The sequence below is a fragment of the Acinonyx jubatus genome, chromosome C1, assembly GCF_027475565.1.
Source record: "Acinonyx jubatus isolate Ajub_Pintada_27869175 chromosome C1, VMU_Ajub_asm_v1.0, whole genome shotgun sequence".
In the NCBI taxonomy this organism is placed as follows: domain Eukaryota; kingdom Metazoa; phylum Chordata; class Mammalia; order Carnivora; family Felidae; genus Acinonyx; species Acinonyx jubatus.
Window position 1 is genome coordinate 6,206,704 of NC_069381.1, and position 21,640 is coordinate 6,228,343.

Sequence of the window (21,640 nt, forward strand, 5' to 3'; positions counted from 1 at the left end):
GGATACAACATGCCCCCCCTTCCCCTTTTGCCTCAAATGCCCTGCCCAAGGACTTATGAAATGTCCTCAACTCCTGTCCCTTTTTGTCATGACACAAAGCATCCCAACTCTTGCAGGCCTGTACCCCAGTGTAACACTCCATGAACACTCAAGACATGACGAATGGACAGACTCAGAACGTTTTACACACACACACACACACACACACACACACACACACACACTTCTATGGGTCACTGAGGCCTTTTTATTCTGCAAACAAAACCACTGGGGATCTCGCTGTGGACACCTCGTGATTACAACATACACAGACTCAGCTCCAGACACTTGGTGGGAAGTGAGGTGAGAAAACACTGATCTGGGCCAATCACATGATTATAGAGCTAGGATTTCCAGCAGGGTTCCAGATGGTCAAGCCTGGCTTCTGCAGCGGTTCTAAGGAGCAGTGAGAACATCACAGGAAGGGAGAGGGCATTTGACTAGCAGAGGCTCCGGCTGGGGGCCTCGAGGTGCCCGGGGGACGCCAGAAGCAGAGATCTAATGAGCCGACTCAGGACCGCAGAGCTCGGGGTGCGTCGCCCGGAGCTTACTTGGCGAGGGGGTTTCTGAAGCTTCTGCCGGCAAACTTGGCCTTGCTACCCAGTTCCTCTTCAATTCTGGGGAAGCAGAGGACAGAGAGGAGGGGGTGAGAAAGAGAAGTGAAATCTCCACCCCCAAGGCCTACGTTTCCCACCCGGGGACCAGGCCCCGGCACTCGCCCAGCCTCCTCGATGCGGTCCTCGGAACCAGCAGGAAGACAGGAGCATCGGGCCCTCCCCGTCCACCGGCTCCCCCAGCAAGCAGGCCACCTGCTGCCCCTCAGCCTTCCCTGCCTTCTCTGCCCCCAGAGTTTCCCAAAGACAGACTAGAAGATAGGTCAAGACCGCTACTTCTTGGAATATAACAAAAACGCTCTTTAACAAAAAGACAACCCAGTCTCTTCGAATAAATGGCATGGGGACAAAAGGAGGGAAGGCCCTGAATGAAGCGTTTGCATCCTGGTGTCGCACCAGGGGAGACGGGCCCCAGGAATGCTGGGCACGACTGTCATGGCACGACTGAACCCTGGGCACTCTCACAGCACGGTGGTTACATCACAAAGTAAACATAACTGTTATCTCTGAGACGTGTGCTAAGGTATTCATAGGTGAAATCATATGGCTGGAATGTGCTGAAAATTCTCCAGCCAAAAAGGCGAAAGGCAGGCGGACGAGAAGAAGCGTGCATGAGTACCAACAGCTGCCGTATCTGCGTGGCGGGGAAGGGCGCGTGCTCTGCCAGTCACGTTTTGTTTAAGGAAAGGGTAACGTGGGCAGAACTACGAAAGAGAGGTTTCTTTTCCTGCGAGACTAACAAAAGGGACAAAAAAGGAGGCAAGTCTCCACGTTAAGGAGGTTTCCATGGACACGTTATGATAAAAAGGGACCAGATATCCAGAAGCACTAAACAGTGGAAACCTTCCTGTTGCCCTGAATTTCCTTCTTCACTGAGCCCCGGTTTCCCGTCCACAAAACACGGCTGCTGAACTACATATCCGCTGGGGATCTCTCTTAGCTCTAACGGCTTTGTGATTGTCTGAAGGGGGAGCCTGTTCCCTCCTCCACCAGAAGGTGGCAGCACCGGACCGGCTCCAGCCTTGGGGCCAAGGGGCAAGGTTCTCCGCCCAAGTCACCCACGACCTGACACGGGCCCCCCCGCCCCGCATCTACACACGCCCCGCAGAGCCAAGAGCTCCCAGTGCCCCTGGGCTTCCTCTTTACCTGAGGATCTGGTTGTACTTGGCCAGGCGCTCAGAACGGCAAGGTGCACCTGTCTTGATCTAGAAAGGGAAAGGAAAGGTCACGTGTGCTTGCCGTGCACTCTCAATCTTCGTGGGCGTTCTGGGCGGGATTTCTGACCCCAGGAACCAGGGGATGAAGGGGCATCCGGGACCCCGTCCGCCTCCCCCCTTCCTGCTTGTGCTCGGGCAGCTGAGGTCAGAGAAGCTCTTTACCTGCCCAGTGCAAAGTCCCACCACCAGGTCAGCGATGAAGGTATCCTCGGTCTCTCCGGAGCGATGCGACACCATGACGCCCCACCCGTTGGACTGGGCCAGCTTGCACCTGAAGTCAGGAAACAACCCAGATGGTTGTGACGGCGGGACTCCACTTCCAGGGCACAGCAGCCCCTCCTGAAGCCAGGGGCTCGCCGCCCCTGGTAGGAGACTGTGGGAGGGGTCGGAGCCAGGAGCTGCCACCAAGCTCTCAACTCCTGGGGATGACGAGAACCCCCACCTTTCTCTCCAGTCACAGAGTCCTGAGGACCTTCTCAGCCCTCTAGGTCACGTTTACAAAATAAGGTCTAGCCTCCTTGAGGGGACAGACCTGTTCTCCTGACCGCGCCTGTGACCGATATTCTCCATGTAAAATGAAGTCACGAGCCTGGAGCCACAAAGGGGTCAGGCCCGGGCCACAGCGGCCCGACACCCGAGCCCCCTGGTGCCACGGCTCATCCAGAAGCCACCCGGGACGCCCACTGGAAGCCCATTATAGTTCTAGCCGGGAGCTCTGGCTGAGATTCTGTGCCTCGCTCCATGACAGCTGACCCCCCCGGGGACACTCACGCCTGGAGGGACTCGGTCACGGAGCCGATCTGGTTCACTTTGAGCAGGAGGCAGTTGCACGACCTCTCGTTCACGGCCTTGGAAATCCGCTTCGGGTTGGTCACGGTGAGATCATCCCCCACCACCTGGATGCCGGCGCTGGCAGTGAACTTCTGCCAAGCTTCCCAGTCATCCTGGTCGAAGGGATCTTCGATGGACACCACTGGGGAAACGAGAGCCAGGTTTTGCCGGTGAGACCCCAGTGCTGAAGGGCAACCGAGCCTCCTTCCCCTCCCGGCTCGCTGCTTGCCTGGCCTCACCCCTCTCCCGTGCGGGACAGGACCGGCTCCCCGACCCAGCCCTGGAGACACTCTGCCTACCCACCGACTCCTGTGACAGGCAAGTCAGCTGTAATCCCGGGACCCCAGAGCTGCTAAGTGGGACACTTCCCTGCCCAGGGTGGCTTGAGTTTAGTGCCATTGAGCATAGAGCGGTGGGTTCAGGAAGCCAAGGGCTGGGCTGGTCTTGGCTCCACCCTGGGCACATTTTTTAGCTTTGAGTTCACGCACGGACTTCCTGGTCTGATTCGTGCTCCAACATTTGCTGACCGCCTTTGGGCACATCACTGACCCGCTCTGTGCCTCAGTTTCCCTCCCGCGTGAACCGGCATTAACGGTGCCCAGAGGAGCGCCGGCTCGCAGTGGGCGGAAAACACTGCAGGTCGGGTTTTCAAGCCTCGCTCCCACCTGTGCAAGGGAGCCAGGACCGCATCTGCTCAGGTGGCTGTGGTGACAGGCAGAAGCCCCGACACTTTGCAAACAACCTAGCACACGTCAGTGCCTGGCTGGCATCCTGCACCCACCTCCCGACTCGCCTGCTGCACCGGCACCTCCGTGAAGCCCTCCCCCAGGGAGGTGGGGGCGCAGGTGCCCCACGCACTTTCCCGGGCGCACCGCCACCAGCCGGCAGAGCGCTGCAGGCAGTGGCCGGAGAAGGGGCCGCCCCGAGGACTCACCTGGGTAGTCCCTGATGAAGGACTTGTACAGGTTGGCCAGCTCGTCGGGTGTGATGTACCTGCTGGGGTCATCGGGAGACTTGAAGTCCAGGTCATACTTCCCTGACCTGAAGAACTCAGAAGCGGCCACGTCCATGCCGATGACGACCTTGTCGGTGTAGCCGGCTTTCCCGATGGCGTTCTTCAGCAGCTCCAGAGCTGGGAAGAGAGGGTGGCGACAAGATCGGAAGCCAGGCAGGTGGAGCGAAAACTTCCCTGTGACCCCTGCCAAATGGGCACCCTAACAGGAAGACCACGAGATGCTCTGGCCCCAGCCCTCCGTTTCAGTGATTCCAAGTTAACTTTTTTCTGCTTTGGAGCAAGAAACCGTCGGTCAGGGCCCCAGCAGATAACCGAGTGAGAAATTCAGTCTCCACTCTACGAGGCGTTCTCACGGACAGATGCTCCCAAATTTAGCACCCAGGAACAGCTGTGCTGGCCAAGACGCAGTTACGGTGCCCGGCTGAGATCCGCCGTCCCAAGGAATGGGTTCTCAACGGTGCCGAAAGGCTAGGATCCAAGAGGGAGCCCAGTGGACCAAGGGCCCGGGACGGCGAGGGTGACCCCAGCCCAGGCTCTGCTCTGCCTCACGTGGCAGTGCTGCCTGGACGGAAGCGGACAGAGACATTCGGCGCCTGTCCCACACCACACGTCTCCAAACTACCACGTTAAACCGTGAGAGGATCATTTTTTATAGGTCCGAATGGCTGAACATTAGCATTTCGTATAACTGACCCAAAGGGCAGGATGGCCACTCTTTTCTTTCGCTAGCTGCCGCTGAGGGGGACAAACGTGGCTGAACCCTCCTTCCCTCCTAAAACCAAAAGCTCAGTCTTGTCCCGAGACTCTCTGCGCCCTAGTCAACGCTTACATTTAACTCTGTGCCTAAGGACTCAAGGCCAAACGACGCCGCGTGAGGCTCCCGTGGTGGAATGAGCCGAGGCGGCCGCTGGTCCCCGCGTGGGGCAGACAGCAGCCCGAACACGGAGCGGACTTCAAACCTCTGCCATCGCGACGTGGCCAAGGATGGCAGGAGTAAGCTGTACAGTGAGCCCGTGCCCCACCGCCGAGCCTGCTTCAGACTAACCGGGCTGCTCAGAAGTCAAATTAGTAAGGAAATTCCTGGTTACTTTACAAAATAAAGGCCCGGCTCCCACCCCCTTCCCGGAACTCCGCTCGCAGGCGAATGAAAGGTGGAAAGAGCGACGGCCTCGAGCGGCAGGTGCGGGCAGGTGCTGTGCGCCCGGGGACCCCTCTAGGGCCCGTACCTTCTTTGTTCTCCAGGATGTTAGGGGCAAAGCCGCCTTCGTCCCCCACGTTGGTGGCGTCTTTTCCGTATTTCTCCTTGATGACGTTCTTCAGGTTGTGGTAAACCTCTGCACCGATGCGCATAGCTTCCCTGAAGTTGGCGGCACCAACGGGGAGGATCATGAACTCTTGCATGGCCAGCTTGTTGCCGGCGTGAGAACCGCCGTTGATGACGTTGAAAGCCTGGGGAGAGACAGGCAGATGCGGCATCCGGCCCAGACAATCCCAGCAAGCAGCCCCCTCGCGGCCAGGAGATGCTCACCAGGTCTCCCCTGACGCCTCAGGAACCGCCACCAGGCGCACCTGCGGTCCCGGACTGGCTGCCACCTCAGCGAACACCGCCGACCCAACAAGGCCAGTGGGATTTTCATCCCCCCGTCGGCAAGGAGGGACGTGGAGTACGGGGGGGTGGAGTCCCCAGCTCAGGGTCACTCTTAGCAAAGGGCAGGTGTTCGCAGCGGAGACCTCCAGAGCTGGCCTGTACCCACGGAGCTGGGACAGTCACATGTGGATGAGATCGAGTGGTGGGAGGCCCCAGGCCCCCACCGGCAAGTACTCCCGGCTCCTCACTTGGGAAGTTCAAAGCCACTCACCGGAACCGGCAGGATGACTTCAGCATTGCCAGCCAGGTCGGCAATGTGCCGGTACAGAGGCACCCCCTTCTCAACGGCCCCCGCCTTGCAGACTGCCAGGGACACTCCCAGGATGGCGTTTGCACCAAATTTAGCTGGAACAGAAGAGTTCAATTAAGCAGTTTCTTACCCGTAACCCTTAATCCTTCTCCTGCCAGCCTTCTGGCCCGCACTCTGACACAGGAGCGCGCCCAGCCTGGATCCAGAACCATTCCTCTCTACTGCACCTACTTCTGGCGTCCGACCCAGGAACATGGCGGCACGCCGTGTGGATTCATCTGCTTTCTCCCCAGAAGAGAAAGCCCTTTCTCTGGTCTATGGAATTCTGGCAAATTCCACAAACTGCCTCAATCACCATAAAGCCTCTTTGAAGTAACCCCACGCACAAGCTGTCACCTGGTATTTCTCCTCATTATCTACAAACGTGTTTGGTTTTTTAGGTAGGCCTCATGCCCAGCGCAGAGCCTAACGTAGGGCTTGAACTCACGACCCTGAGATCAAGCACCCGATGCTTAACTAAGCCACCCAGACACCCCCAGAACAGGTTTTATTATGGTGAGCTGATGGGCTCCGCAGAGCCCGCGGACGATCACGCCGCACAGTCCTTGGTCACACACGGTGACCCTCAGAGGGTCGGAAGGTCTTTGGGAGGCCGGCCGACTCCACCCCCGTCACTCACATTTATTTTCTGTCCCGTCCATCTCGATCATCAGTTTGTCAATCTTCTCCTGCTCCACAACGCTCAGTTTCTGTGGGGAGAAGGGAGGGTCAGCCGCTTGGGGGAGCGTGGTCACTCCCCTCCCCGGAACCCAGACAACTTTGGAACTGTGCCAATCCTGAACCAGTTCTATGCTATGCATTTGTATGGGAGGCAAAAAAAGGGGGGGGGGCAGGAAACAAGAGAACCTGGGAGTCACAAAACCGCCTTTTGCTTGGTTTCGCATTCTCAGACGTTTCTCCAAGCACTAGGGAGCCAACGATCAACTGCCCGAGATGCGGACCTGGCGTCACAGAGGTTAGTCTACCTGGGGAGTCCGAAATTACATCCTGTGTAAGGCAGAGAGCTGCCTGGACCGTGCTAAGTAGTGCAATTTTTTTGGGCAATAAATAACAGAACTCTGTTCATGCCAACGAGCTGTGGTCCTCGAAGGTTAAGTGACAGGACCACCCCTCTTGGGTACCCTCAGTGACGGCAAACTTCACGTTCTCGAGGGAGATAGGACTTTTGCAAGTAGGTAGCCCAATCATTCAGCAAAATGCTTGATGACTGATCAAAATGAGTGTTTCCAGTATAAAGGAATAAAACTGGGGTCTCTTTTTTTTTTTTAATGTTTATTATTGAGAGAAAGACAGAACATGAGCAGGGGAGGGGCGGAGAGAGAGGGAGACACAGAATCCGAAGCAGGCTCTGGGCTCTGAGCGGTCAGCACAGAGCCCGACGCGGGGCTTGAACTCACGGACCGCGAGACCATGACCTGAGCCAAAGTCGGATGCCCAACAAACTGAACCACCCAGGTGCCCCAAAACTGGTGTCTTAAAGGGACACCTGGCTGACTCAGCCAACAGAGCATGCAACTCTGGATCTCGAGGTTGTGGGTGTGAACCCCACACTGGGTACAGAGATTACTTCAAACAAAAAAGCAAAAAAAAACCCCAAAAAAAACCACCCCAAAGCACTGGTGTCCTAAAACCTGGCTTAAAACAATTTACTAAAAGGTAGCATTACTTTAAAAACTTCATAATTAATAAAAATATATGATTTTATTTATAAAGTGCTTTGTATACAAATTAAAATACGAAAGGAAAACCACGTATTACTTCATCATGCCACGTCAATAACTTGGTATCTTTTGCTGTTTTCACAAAGCACGTTTGGCCAAAGTCAGCCATCAGCCACGCAAGACGGCTCCAGGTAGACCCTCACCAGGAAGAGCGTGAAGACGGCTTCCTTTCCCCAGAGGGAAGAGAGATGCCCAGGAAAGCCCTTCTCACTGCGTTAGTCACACCAGGTAAGGGCACCCGGGCACAAAGAACGAAGGGGTGCGTGGAGGTGCCCGGGAGACCGGGTCGGAGCACGTGAGCCGGCAGAGCAGCCACGAGAAACCGCCTGGGGACCCATCACCGAGGCCCGCAAAGGCCAGGCCGAGGTAAGCCAGCCGGGGACAAACAACAGAGGGGCCTGTGCGCCCCTGGGAACAGGAGGAGTTCAAGGAGGGGAGGCACACACCCAGGAGGCACGGACGGGCCGCTGCAGTTGGCTCCAGGCCTGAGAAGGCTTCCCCAGCCAGGGGCTTTTAAATCCTTCTTGCCCTCGCCAGTGCCCCGGGAGTTGGGGCGGGGTGGGGCGGGGCTGAGGCAGGAGCGGGTTGGGCTGGTGGATCCCCTCCTTACTTCACCCTACTTTTATGATACACTGAGGTTCCAAGTTAAATTTTATTCAACCAGAGCTCTGTTGTTTAAAAAAAAAAAGCCAGTAAAAATAAAGTAAATAATTCCACGGTTCGTGAAAAATGGTCGGTCACCGTGGATACTCTGCTCAACACCCAAGAGCCGCTCTTAAAATCTGGATCTTAACTTCCCAAAGGTCAAGATAGTTGGAGGGAAAAATCATGAGACGGTCTCCCGTCGCTCTGATCCAATTCCATGCGCTGTTAGGTGTGGACGCAGGCAGGGGGTGGATTAGTAAAGGTGAGGTCATTCTCATGCAGGACAGGGAATCCAACTGGCTCCTTTAGCTCTCAGAATAAGCTCTTCCATAACCAGGAAAGTCCACTGGCCTGGGAGACGCTCTGATGGCATTAATACATTAGTTATCAGGAGGCAGGTCCTACCTTGCTAATCAGGGCAGGTGCAATAGTTTTATTGATGTGCTCAACAGCCTTTGAGACACCTAGAAGGAACAATCAAATCAAATTACCGGCATTAATGAAAAACAGGCGTGAGCAGCACTGAGCGAACCACCAAGGATATTAACCCAGATATTCAGAAGCCCGCCCAGAGACCTTAAACGGGACCGCTTTCAAATCCCCATTTCTGTCCCCCCAAGATTGGGGTATTTTCTGGCCCAGTCTGAGTGCTCTTACCTAGGACCCCCAAGGATTAGAGCCACACACAGAGCAACCATCTCAGAATGTCTGAAGGGAAGTTAGTTGGAAGACCATGCACTGGGAACCAGCCGCAGACACTAAAGGATGCCCCGTGTATTACCTGTGTGCACAAGGCTGGTGCCAGGAACTCATTAATATACTTAACGGGTCTGGAGACACCTGACCAGTAGAGATTGACAGAGAAGGAAAAAAGACTCAGAAGAGAACAGGCTGTGAAGGACAGGGAATGAGAGAAAAGAGAGGAGACAGGAAGGCAGGAAGAGTCCTCGGGACCACGGGTTCACCCTCATTACAGTCGAGGTGCTGCAAGGCCTGCTTGGGACCAGTATCCGCCTGAGCCGGGAGCAGCGGGAACCCGTGGGAGATAATCCCCGGAGCACTGGCTGCGGACTTCCCTAGCTCACTTCATCACCACCCCTCCCCTGCAGTCTTTTCAGACCTTTTCCCGAATCGCCCTTCTCTGAAAATTTAATGCCACGGATATGCTATACTCCCATTTATATACTGTGGCCCTTTGGAGGACCATAAAACAAAGTAATATTGTAGGATTTTTTTTTTCTTTTTTTAATTTTTTTGCCTCCCCCAAGAACCAATTCCTACCCCTGGGGCGATACTGCTCTATTGAGAAGGCATGGTCTAGGCCCCAGCTGCTGTTCTGTGATTTGGCCACACAGATTCTGTCTGCGGTAAGGCGAACTTTGCAAGACAGTAACAGGTCGATCTGCGCACAGCCCAGCAGAGGCTGGCTTTGCCAGGTCCGTGAATCCCCCAACAGAAAGATCAAGCTGCCAGGACTGGTCTGTAGGTGAGCCATTAGCCAGGCCTTCCACACACTCTACTGAGACCAGCCCCTTGGAGAGGACTGATGGTGTGGAAGGCCCGCGGAGCCCTCCAGGGAACACGGCAAGGCTCTTGCGCTACAGTTCCCTAAGCAGGAATTTTCCAGATTGGACCAAGTGCAGTACAAATGAGCATAAAACTCTTGCCCCTGAGCTCACAGGTTTAGGAAGGCTGGAATCAACATGCCAACCCTCCCAGCTCCCCCAGGCACAGAGTACACGCTCACCATCAACACCATGGGCCACATCAGGGTGTGCCATCCTCAAATACAAGGCACGTGGAGAGTGGGGAGGCTGTGACAGGCCGGGAGCAGGGGCTGGAGGCGTGGACGAGGCACGCAGCCACGCTCCAGAGGCAGGCAGGGGTTCTTACCTTTGCCCATGTAGCGTGTCTTGTCATTGTCGCGGAGCTCGAGGGCCTCGTAGATACCAGTTGAGGCACCACTGGGCACAGCGGCTCTGAAGAGACCTGGACGTTGAGGGAGGGAGAAATCGTGACCGAGAGAAACAGTCCCAGCCCTTGCGGAGTCCCACCCACTCACAGATGGCAGCCGTCAGGAAACACGTCCTTCCACCACCTGGGGGACTCAGATGGTCGGTCTCTCCTGCCCTTCACGTGGGGACCATTCTCCAACGCGGACCCTATGGCAAAGCTGGTGAATCTCTCTAGTTTCAAGAAAAAGTTTTCAAGCAGAGCTTCTCAGATGTTCCGGTGCGCAAACGATCACCTGGTAACCTTGTTAAGATGCAGGTTCCGAAACGGGAGGCTGAAGACTCTGTGCCTGTATCTCTAACAAGCTCCCCGTTCGTGTCCTGCAGCTGGTCTGTGACCACCCCCCGGTGGCACCGCCCCACAGAAATTCGATGCAAGCCACTTATGAGGTTTAAGATCTTCTAGTAGCTACACTGAAGTCGGAAAGTAAAACCAAGGGGCGCCTGGGTGGCTTAGTTGGTTAAGCATCTGATTCGGCTGGGGTCATGATCTCACGGTTCGGGAGTTTGAGCCCTGCGTTGGGCTGATAGTGTGACACCTTCTTGAGATTCATTCTCTCTCTCTCTCTCCCCCCCCCACCTCTAAAAAGAAACAAATAAACTTGTAAAACCAAGAGAAATTAATATATTCTTTAACCCACTGTATCAAAAACATGATCATTTCCACGCGTAACCAATAAAAACATGTGGAGATATAAAAAATAAGGACAGTACAGGTACGAGCTTGGGAACACTGGAAGGCGATCAAGCACCACGCTATGCCATCCTGGGGACACGGGAACCAGCCGTCTGGCTAGACCTACACTACGGAGCATAAACGTAGCTGATCTTGGAAAAGGACGCTGTTAAGAAAGACACTTCGGGGATCTGGCACTGCAGGCAGACAGGTTCAGGGCAGCAGGAAGTGAAGGGGGCCTCTAGAAACTACTTGAAACCATAAGGGATTTCCCCACCTGAGATATGAGAAGGCAAAGGAACAGAGGAAAAAAAAATCAAGCAGGCATTTTAAATAAACAGTCCGTAAGTCTGCCTGCGTCACTGCAGTGATGGCGTGTGCAGGACACGTGGTCTCTTGACACGGGCCCTGGCTTTCTAGGTCCCCACCAGGCACTGGACGAGGTGAAGGAGCCACGAAAGCAAGCAAGCGACCCTGATGTAACTATGGACTCTGGGCAACGATGGGCCAAGGCAGGTTCCGATGTTAACAAATGTCCCACTCCGGTGGGGGACGCTGTGCACGTGTGGGGACAGGGGGCCTGTGCTCTCTGTACCTTTTGCTGGATTTTGCTGTGAACTTAAAACTGCTCTTAACAGTAAATAAATTAAAAAAAAAAGTGATGAAAGGCTCTTCACAAATCCACTATTTCCTGTCTTTGAAAAGCATCGACAGACACACAAGAGAAAACTTTCCGTTCGTTTAAATTTCAAAAAAGTATTTGGTCATTTTTAAGTGTTTCAAAGAGAATGCTCCCCCCCTCCCCCCAACAATCTTCTAGTATCTTGAATCCTGTTTTCACTGTTGGTTCAAGTCCGTTAACTTCCAAATGGAAAGTTCCATGCTGTGAGCAAGCCAGTCTTGCCAGCCGCGAGGAAATTCCCAGCGCTCTCCTCGAACCCTGGGGTATTTGGCACGAAGCACGTGCTGTGAAGAAACCCTGTGCCGACAGCACCCGCCACAGCAAGGAACCGCGGGCAGGGCAGGAAGGGAAGGGCCGGGGTTTCTACAGACCATGACTCAGCTCTGAGCGGCAGGTCTGTGCGCTCAGCGCCGCTGGGTGATTCTGCCTGAGGCTCCTTTTCCGACCCCACCCAAGGTCCATTTAGAAACCAGCTCAGACATTGCTGGACGGAACACCCCAAATTTCCTTAAAGTTAAAAACCGCCAAAAGCTTTTAAGACTCTCCATTTAAGGGGCGCCTGGGTGGCTCAGTCGGCTGACTGTCTGACTCTTGATTTTGGCTCGGGGCATGATCTCAGTTTTGTGAGATCGAGCCCCGCGTCAGGCTCCGCGCTGAGTGTGGAGCCTGCTTGGGATTCTCTCTCTCCTTCTCCCCACTTGTGGGCGCTCTGAAAAGAAACATAAAAAAACGAAGCCTCCATTTTTCCCACGTGGGCAAATCCCTCGAGGGAGGACTTACAGCTAGGCAGAAAACAAGAGCCTATGGAATGGCCCAACACCCAAATGTTAAGAGCTGTCCCCAATCCTTGGTCTAAGAGTGATTTCTGGAAACAAAGAGAAGGCTTCCCTCCTCTGATCTTTCCTTTTCAACGGAGAAAGCTCCGTCCTACCACATCAGATCGGCCATGCTGGTGACAGCAAGCTAAGAAGCAAACGAGCGATGGGCCCTTTTAAGGACGAGGAATGGCCTTTCTTCTCCTCACTGACCTAGGAACCAGCCTGCTTTCTGTTTTAAATACCAAGAAGCAGCAGGACAAGGACCCCATGTCTGGCCACCCTCCCCACCTCCTCCCAGTCAGGAACCACAACCTACCAGCACATGGGGATCAGACGGAAGGCTTTCACGACCCACCTTTTCTTACCTAAGGCTCTGTCGTTTAATTAAAAAAAGAGGGGGGAGGGGAGTATGGTAGCAGAACTGTGGAAAGGAAGGCCCACGTACCTTTGGAGGTATAGAGGTCCACCTCAACGGTGGGATTCCCACGAGAGTCGAAGATCTCTCTGGCATGCACCTTGAGGATAGACATGGTGACTTTCTGTGGGGAAACGCAGTTCATATTTTCCATAAACCATAATGCAGTTTTGGGTCATTCATTTAAAGAATCATTTCTGAGGGTTCCTGGACTAGGAAGAAAGAATTCGTACCGGACAGATACTGAATGCGAGGCTGACAAGAGTCGGGAAGCCTGCTGGACCCAGCTCTGCAGGGCCTAAAAAACCCCAGCAGCCCAGGGCTTGTCCTCTAAGCAAAGAAAGCCAGAAAATGTGCGCGAGGGAGAACCCAAAACCACCGGAAAGATTCATGTGCTGCTGGCATGCGGAACAGCAGAGGAGGAGGCAGTCTGAAACGGGTTATTGTCAACAGTTCCCAACGAGGGCTGGCGTGGGAATGGAAGGACCAAGTAAGGACCAAGGGGACGTGAAGGTCATGAGCAAACCCACCCAGGGCAAAAAACAAACAAAAAAACCAACAACCCTGATGTGATCCGAGGAGGAAAACCTGATTTGTAGTGGAACAGTGAATACCTAGGGACATAAGCAGTAAGATGTTCAACTGCTGGACATTGGATGCTCAGAAATTTTGAGGCCAGGAGTGTCCTTGGTCTATGCGCAATCTTTGCCATTGCCAGTTTCACGCTTCACCGTACTTGGATCTTTACCAAGACCGGATGCACAGTGACATCTAATTAGTATTTCTTTCAACAGGCGTTTTACCCATTCAAAAAAACTCACTTAGGAAATATCCTAAGTTGAAAGAATAAAGTTCTATTTTTGTTTTTTAATTTTCTAAAATAGGCTCCATGTCCATTGTGGGGCCTGAGCTCATCACCCTGAGATTGAGTCACATGCTCTGAGCCAGCCAGCACCCCCCCAACACAGATTCTATCTTTGAATGCTAAGATGCTCCATGGGAAGAGGCCTTCTTTGAAAAGCACAAACAAACAAAAGATCTGCCACAAACAGCAAATACCAGATCCTCAAAGAAAGCCCTCTCTCACCTTCCCCTCCAGGGGCTCCCAAGGAAGAAATGAACTTCTAGGACTGAAAGAGGCCTAGTGGAATTGGGCGAGTGTTCAGAGCCATTATCTAGCTGGGCTCCTCTCCAGTATCTTGCCTGGAATGTTCTGAAGCAGCAAATGGCATCTTTCTTTTTTATGTTTCAAAATTAGACACTGAAGTCACTCCTGTGGCTTCGCTGTCTAGGTTAACAATGGAGTTTTATTCATTAGCCAACAAAAAAAGGCATATAGTTTTTATTATCTTACAAAAAGGCAAATTCGTTTACACGTATTTTTTAGCTTCATGCTTTTGGTTGAGTCCCCGTTTTGGCAAATTATACCTGTGTATGATTGCCACCACCAGACAAAAGAGTCCCCTCAGGCACTTTGCTGTCAATCTCCCCCCCACGCGAGGCTGCCAGCCTCACTTTATAGGTTTTAAATGCGCTTTTATTTTTTAAATGTGTATTTATTTTGGGAGAGAGTGGAGGAGGGGCAGAGAGAGGGAGAGACAGATGCACTTTTAAACATATCTTTATTACACTATGTCCTCAGGCAGTTGTAATATCTCATATTTTGTTTCATGTTAGAGACATTAAGACAAAGTATTCAACTTATTTCAGGGTGTGAAAATAAAATTAAATTTAAATTGGATAGGAAACTATTCCTGCAGTCATTAACGTTCAATAAGCAGAGACAGCAAGGAGGGCTGGTCTCCACAGCTCATCGGCCTGGACCCCGGTCCAGGGGCAGCACGTGTGGACCGGGCGGTCAAGGGCCGACGTGTGTCCTCGGCTGCGAGTCACCGACGGGCCACACCACCCAGAGGGAAGCCCACATTGTAGGGGGAAAACGAACAGGAAGTTTTCGTAAAAAGACATCCTTTCTATGTCAGATCGGGGGCCGACTGCGAGTGGCCAGGCCGGGCAGCGGGAGCAGCTCCAGCCTGACCTGGGCGAGGTCGCCTGGAGGGCTTTCCCCTTTATGCAACGGTTGTGAGGCAGCCTCCTTAAGAATAACGACTTTCTGAAGTTCCATTCATTAGTCGCTGCTCCTTCCGTCCCCCAGCCGCCCGACTGCAGGCCGAGGGCCCCCAGCCGGGAGCAGGGGCTGCTGGTGGGGGGAGGGGATCGCAGCTTCCTGGGCATCTCTCCCGTCCCTGCCCCTTCCTCCATTTTAGGAAAGGCCTGGCGCTAATGAGCACCGGAGTTAGGCCCGAATCTTCCCGAAAGCCCTGCACCCTCCACGCCTGCCGCGTCCTACTCCCGAGCTCCCGCAGGTTAGGAGGCCCCATGAGTCCATAATCGCTGGCTAATCAGATCCTGCCCCCGCCCCGGGCAAAGCCCGGCGCCGCGCCCCTGGTCCCGGAGGCCGGCTCGCACGTGCCGACCCGCCCCTTCCACGTCCCCGCCGGACTCAAGGGCAGGACACCCCAGGCCTGGGCGCCGGCTCGGCAGCCCTGCCCCAAGCCCCTACCTGACCGCCGGATAGCGCTGCCCGGGAAAGGAGCAGAGGGTGCCGCAGACACCGAGCGCGAGGATAAGCCGCAAGGTCTCAGCGCGCCGAGTGCTCTAAGCGGGTCTCCGCGCCGCCTGCCCCGACTTCCTGCCCCGCTCCTCGAGGCCCCGCCCACTTCCCCCGCCCCCCGGCCCGCCCCCGCCACGGCGCCTCGTCATTGGCCTGGCGTGCCGTCATTCGGGCCCGCACCTCCCTGGAGGGGGCGGGATTGCAGCGGCCGCTGCGGCCCGGAGGGGGAAGCGACTCCCCAGGACGGGGAGCAGAGTGGGGCCGGGGGGACCCCGACTTCCCCATGGCTGTGTAGGGGTGCGGGCCAGCCCCCGTCCCGACGCCCTCCACTCCCGCCCCGCGCTGGGACCTCTGGCCGAGCGGGGTCTGCCGTGCCGGGGCCCCGGGGAGGGGCGGGGTGGGGCGGCCGGCATGAGGGTTCGGGGCTCCGTCACGTACTCCGAGTCCCGCACGCACGCAGCGTCGCTCCGGCGCCGCACGTCCGGCCCATGACCTTGGCGACGACCTGCGCTGCCCTCCCCCCACCCCCTTCCCGGCCTGCCCCGCTCCGCAGCGGGGTGCAGGAGACCGGGTCGGCCTGGAGACGTTGGTGGCCTCGACCCTGCTCCCAGGCCGGGTTTGCTGCGCGGCCTCGGGGCCCGGTGTTGGGGGCCACGTGCGCCCGCCCGCGGTTGCGTGCTGCGCGCCTGGCCGCCCGCCTGCCGCGGTGACCCGGTCGTTCTGTTCTTGTGCGTCGGTCAAAGGGTATCAGGCGACGTGGCCGAAAGGAAGTTAACTTCCCCACAGTTGGAGCTGATGCCTTTTGAGCACTTCCTACGTGCCAGGCACTTCTCCACGTGCGTCCCCTGTGGTCCTTCGGCCTTTAGCTCTTAATGTTGCATCTGCAAAGAAGACTTCGTGTTCCTCCCTTTCTCACCCGATACCTGTGAACCATAGGCGTTATGATTTGGGACTGGAATTTCACCCAGACCCGGGGGAGTTCTCAAAGCTCAAAGCAGGCGGTATTCCACGGTAGTCTGGCAAATGAAAAACAGGAAAGTGTGGGTGCTGCGATTTCACCTTTCTGATCCAGAAAGAACCGCTACCCATTTAGAATCAGCCCCGTAGCACATTCCCCTCGTCCAAGGAAGAGCTAAGGCAATTACTTCATTTTCTGTTACCGTTAAATTTGTATTTGTCAGCCGCCTTCTTGGTCTGTAAATCTGAGAGCTAAAATGTTATGTATCTCTGTTTTCTGCATTGCCTTGCAGGTAGAGACTCAAATGTGTGTTCGAATTTAATATTTCTTTTGGCCAGTTGCAAAACCCTCTTTTCTTCCTTCACTCCTCACATTTTTATCCCCTGAGCTACTGGCTTAGGTTTCCAAGGCACTGGTGCACAGTATTGTGTTTCCCATTGGCTAAGCAAGAATTTTAGGATTAAATTCAGCTTAAAAAAACAAGGAAATTGCAAAATGTTTCCTAAAGAATTATGTGAATTCTGCAAGCAGAGTTTGTGATTTCACCAATACACTGGATGTTTCAGACTGCTTAAAACCTAGATCCGGGCCCCATGACTCAGCAGCTAAATCAACAGCCAACAACTCCTCAGCATTTATAACTACGGAAATCAGACTCATAGAGCTCATATTCAGAGCAATTCTAAGGCGTGGCCCTGAAAGGGCTCCAAAACAATCTCTCTTATTTTACATTAACATGGTTAGAGCGATAAAGATAGAAAGACAAGGCTCTCTGGCCAGACCCAATGAATCTAGCAGGAAATCAAATGCAGAACCTGATCTCAGCTGCTGTTGCAAGATTTTTAGAGGCCACAGCATAGCGTTCTGAGCCAGCACCTCGACCTCAAATTGCAGCTCAAATGTTAATGATTGGTAGAGATGCCCTCCCATCTTTCCCCAGATCCACAGGCTGCCAAACGCCCTCCAGGTCTCCACAGCTCCTGAGGCTTTGTTAGCAGGCGGGGCTCACGTTTGCCTCTGGTTCCAGTGCAGGAGCATTTACTTTGTTATGGGCATTTAGTTATTACCGATCACTGACCGAATGCTTGTTGAGCGATTTCTGCGGCGCCGTATCAAAAGCACTCACCTTCCTGGTGGGCGGGGAGGGGATAAGAGCATCCAAGGCTGATAGCAGAAGACCACCCTGAAGCACTTCAGATATAGCTCCTGAAAGACATTTGCTGACTGACACCAGGACTGCGGGGAGGTGAATCTTGCAGCAGCCTACGACCCACCTGGGTTACTCATTCCATCTGTGGCACTTATGTGCGCCTCTAATTGAAAACTGCTGGCCGGCTGCAAAAGTGACCTGCCTTTTTCAGAAGGCGGGTCTGTAGCCAGATAGAAAGTTCAGGGTTGGATAAGGGGCCTGAGGGTGGTAAGCGATCGGAGGAGAACAGAGGACCGGCAGGGGGTCCTGAGTGATTGGCCTCTCCTCGTAACAGACTATGAGGGTTTCATGTTTATTACTAAGTGGTTCACATATATCAAAGAATACATACAGTGTATCTGGTGTAAAAAATAAAAGAAAAGAATAACGTTTGCGTACCCATCACCAGCTTAAGCAATGGGACATCTGCGATGCCATTAATGTCCCTGTGTATTCTTCTCTGGCCCCAGACGGGGCAGCATCTTATCCAGTATCCACCAACCTTGTGCTTATTATTCCCTTGCTTCTCTTTACAGTTGTTTAATATTTTTTGGACTTGACATAGATATCATCATACATTGTAGCCTTTTGCTACAATTTTTGGGGGGCTCAGCTTGACGTCTGTAAGCTCCGTCATAGATGGCTCATTTTCAGGGATGTAGTATTCCATTGTGTGAATAACAACACACTTTTTGTTTTTAATCAATGGGTATCTGGGTGGTTTCCTAGTTCTTTTTTTACTTGTTAGCACCAACAACGCTGGGATGAACCTTGTTGCAAACGTCTCCTGAGTGCAGGCGCAAGTTTCTCCAAGACGCATGTGTACCTTGGACGTACAACCAGATGTGGCTCACGAATGTGATCATCTTCAACTGTTTTCCAAAGTACCTGTACCTCCAGACACTTCCACCAGCAACGTATATGAGTGCTGACCCAGTTTGAGATGGAAATTCCACTCTTCCCCTGCAATTTTTTTTTTCTAGAAATTTGATTGATTCTCAACTCCCCACCCTTTCAAGTCCTTCGCTGAAAGAAATCCACATGTCCTCATCGTACATCGCAGTCAACCCTCTACTTTTGTGGTAGCTTTGAGGGCGTGTCTTAGGGCTTTCTGCTGTCAGCAGCCCTCTCCTTTGCCTTCTTCAGGGGTGACTTCGCAAAATCGGCAGGAGGAAGTAGGGATCGGGCAAGACACGGATTTAGGAAGACGGAGCACACTATGGTTTTTAAACAAAGTCACTGCTAGGAGGGTATTTAGGGGTGCCCAGGTGAGAGGAGGAAGGAGGAGATAGACTCAACTTAAAATATGCACAGGAGGGGCACCTGGGTGGCCCAGTCGGTTGAGCATCCAACTTTTTTTTTTTTATTTTTTTTAACGTTTATTTATTTTTGAGAAAGAGAGAGACAGGGCATGAACAGGGGAGGGTCAGAGAGAGAGGGAGACACAGAATCGGAAGCAGGCTCCAGGCTCTGAGCTATCAGCCCAGAGCCCGACGCGGGGCTCGAACTCACGGACTGCGAGATCGTGACCTGAGCCGAAGTCAGATGCTGAACCGACTGAGCCACCCAGGCGCCCCGAGCATCCAACTCTTGATGTCAGCTCAGGAAATGGTCTCACGGAGATCCAGCCCTGTATCAGGCTCTGCACTCACAGTGCGGAGCCAGCTTGGGATTCTCTCTGTCTGCCCCTCCTCCGCTTGTTCTCTCTCTCCCTCTTTCTCAGCATAAACAAACATTAAAAAAACAACAACAACCACCGAGGGAAATTGGGGAAGCAAGGAGCAGGCACCTTTGAGCAGAGTTCCCCTTGGAGGAGCCCGTGAAGGAGAGCACGTGGGGACGTAAGGGGCTCCAGACTGGCAAGCGGAAATCAGCCTAAAGGACAGAGGGAAGGGTCTCTAACTTGGAGCCTTAATTCCTTTGTCTTTGAAATGATGCGATAATCCTAACCTCAGGAGACAGCCTTGAGCTGTAAGAGCCCCAGGTAGAGCTTTCTCATCAGCATGGGAATCATCTCTCAAAGCTGGGACGAAGGCCTGGGAGCTGCCCAGATCTCCAACAGCAGCAGGGACAGGTCTCTAGGGTTTTTTTTTTTTTTAATCCCTATCTGTTCCCACTCTCTTTTCCTCAGAGTTCTAAAGGTTGTCACTTAAATGGAGGCCCAGGCAGCTGCAACTCTAGAGGCCGAGAAACCCCGTTGATGTGGCCAACGCGGAGGGATCATGCCTGTCAGCTAGGTGGGTGGCATTTCTAGAGGCAAAGGAGTGCAGAACCCTCAGACGGCCCACTCCAAAATGCCCATCACTGCCAAGGAAGGAGAGGCCAGAGGACGCACGCAGTGTGTGAGCTCCGGATGCAAAAGCAGGGGCTGAGTTCTTCAGAGGAGGGTTGGCCCCTTGTGATTCACTGAGAGTAGGCTTTCCGTGGGGCTTCACAAGGACCTCAAGATAACAAGAAACTTCTCCCTCCACCTATCATAGGTGGATGTTACTGAGGCCTCATTACCTGCCAGGTACGGCCCACTTCCCTGTCAACAAGACCAAGAATGTGTTCCGTGCGATCATCTCCACTTCTCAAAGCACAGAGAGGCTGGTTGACTCACCCAAGGCCGCAGCTAGTGAACGGAGGCACCGGGGGACCGACAGCTCTCGCCCCCAACCAGTTAGCATCCTGCTCCTCCAAGATGAAGTTCACCTTGTCCTTCCTTGGATTTTAACGGGCTGCCACAACACTAAGCTTAGTCCCAGGAGCTTTCCCTTAACTAGTGTCTCTACCCGTGACTTGTAACCCCTGCACAGGATTAAATTAATTAAATTAATTTAAATTCTGAATGTAATTTTTAATCTGTAGCAGCTTCCGGTTGAGGCACAAGACTCACGAAGTCTTCATTATCTGCTGGATATTGTAATTCTCTCCAGAAGGGGTTTGGAGCTGGAAGGAGAAAGCAGCTTGCAGAATCCGAGTGGCCGTTACACTGTATTGCAGTTTGAGTTCCAATTACAAAATGTCCCAACCCCACACTCGTGGGGGCGCGTGGGAGCATTTCCCAGACAAAAGGGTAGAAAATCTCTCTGATTTTCTGCACTCTGTGGTTCCCTAGGAGCGAGGTCCCTGGACCTCTTTTATCAGAATTCCCTAGATTACTCTTACTTGTTTGTTTGATGGCTTCCTGATGGTCAGGAAAGTGCCAAGGAGAGAATGGATTTCAGCACAGCATTTGTCAGAGCCTGTTAGGATATTCTTTTTCTTTTTTCTTTTTTTAATGTTTATTTGAGGCAGGGAGGGACAGAGAGAGAGGGAGACACAAGAAGCAGGCTCCAGGCTCTGAGGTGTCTGCACAGAGCCCGACGTGGGGCTTGAACGCGTGAACCATGAGATCATGACCTGAGCCGAAGTCAGACGCTTAACTGAGTCACCCAGGCGCCCCTAGGATATTCTGGTGGTTAGAAGGGCAATGCAGACTGGGTAGGCTTATTTTTATTTTTTTAAGCTTATTTGTTTCTTTTGAGAGGTGGGGGGAGGAACAGAGAAAGAGAGGGAGAGAGAGAATCCCAAGCAGCCTCCTCAATGTCAGTGCAGAGCTTGATGTGGGCTCGAACTCATGAACCGTGAGATCATGACCTGAGCCGAAATCAAGTCGGACGCTTAACCGACAGAGCCACGCAGGTGGCCCCAGACTGGGGAGATTTGTAACTGGCCGACTGGGTCTCCTAAGGGGCGGGCCTCAAACTGAAAGCTTGCTCCTTGATGAGGGTAGTTGAGGACAAGCAGCTAAAAAGTCACAGGTCATTAGAGCCGGGTGGGACAGCTGCGCCAGTGAATGGCTGACTCAGGATTTGCACCAGGCAGGCCAAGCCAAGATGCCGGGGTGACCAACTGCTCCCCCGCCGCACCCCCCGAGGAGCTTCTGAGCGCTGCCTGCCATGCCCACGGCACCCGTGGAAGGACTTCTCAGAAAAGGTGGGCGGTTACCTCCTGGATGCAGCTGAGTTTGTGACATTTGCGGGACGCCTGCCTGCGTGGCTCAGTCGGCTGAGCTGCCGACTCTTGATTTCGGCTCAGGCCATGATCTCACAGTTCATGAGTTCGAGCCCCGTGTCGGGCTCTGCACTGTGCCAGCTCAGAGCCTGCTTGGAAGCCTTTCTCCCTCTCTCTCTGCCCCTACCTGGCATATGCTCTCTCTCTTTCAGAATAAATAAACAAACTAAAAAAAAAAAACTTTATAAAAAGAGAAAT

The 21,640-nt window shown here is 53.6% G+C and overlaps 1 protein-coding gene across 2 annotated transcripts; it reads right to left on the reverse strand.

Moving 5' to 3' along the window:
* Positions 1–224: 224 nt before the first annotated feature.
* Positions 225–15,367, reverse strand: ENO1 (enolase 1). Of its 2 annotated transcripts, none has more exons than XM_027060516.2 (12): positions 15,207–15,367; positions 12,674–12,767; positions 9,934–10,029; positions 8,446–8,504; positions 6,294–6,363; positions 5,576–5,709; positions 4,943–5,165; positions 3,636–3,833; positions 2,642–2,843; positions 2,033–2,141; positions 1,800–1,858; positions 225–656 (listed from the first exon to the last, which is right to left on the reverse strand). In XM_027060516.2, the coding sequence occupies exons 2-12, from the start codon at positions 12,756–12,758 to the stop codon at positions 587–589; spliced, it is 1,305 nt and encodes a 434-aa protein (XP_026916317.2). In that variant the 5' UTR covers positions 12,759–12,767; positions 15,207–15,367; the 3' UTR covers positions 225–586. The 2 variants fall into 2 exon arrangements, with proteins under 2 accessions (XP_026916317.2, XP_026916318.2); XM_027060517.2 differs by lacking the exon at positions 8,446–8,504 and adding an exon at positions 8,822–8,880.
* Positions 15,368–21,640: the final 6,273 nt, after the last annotated feature.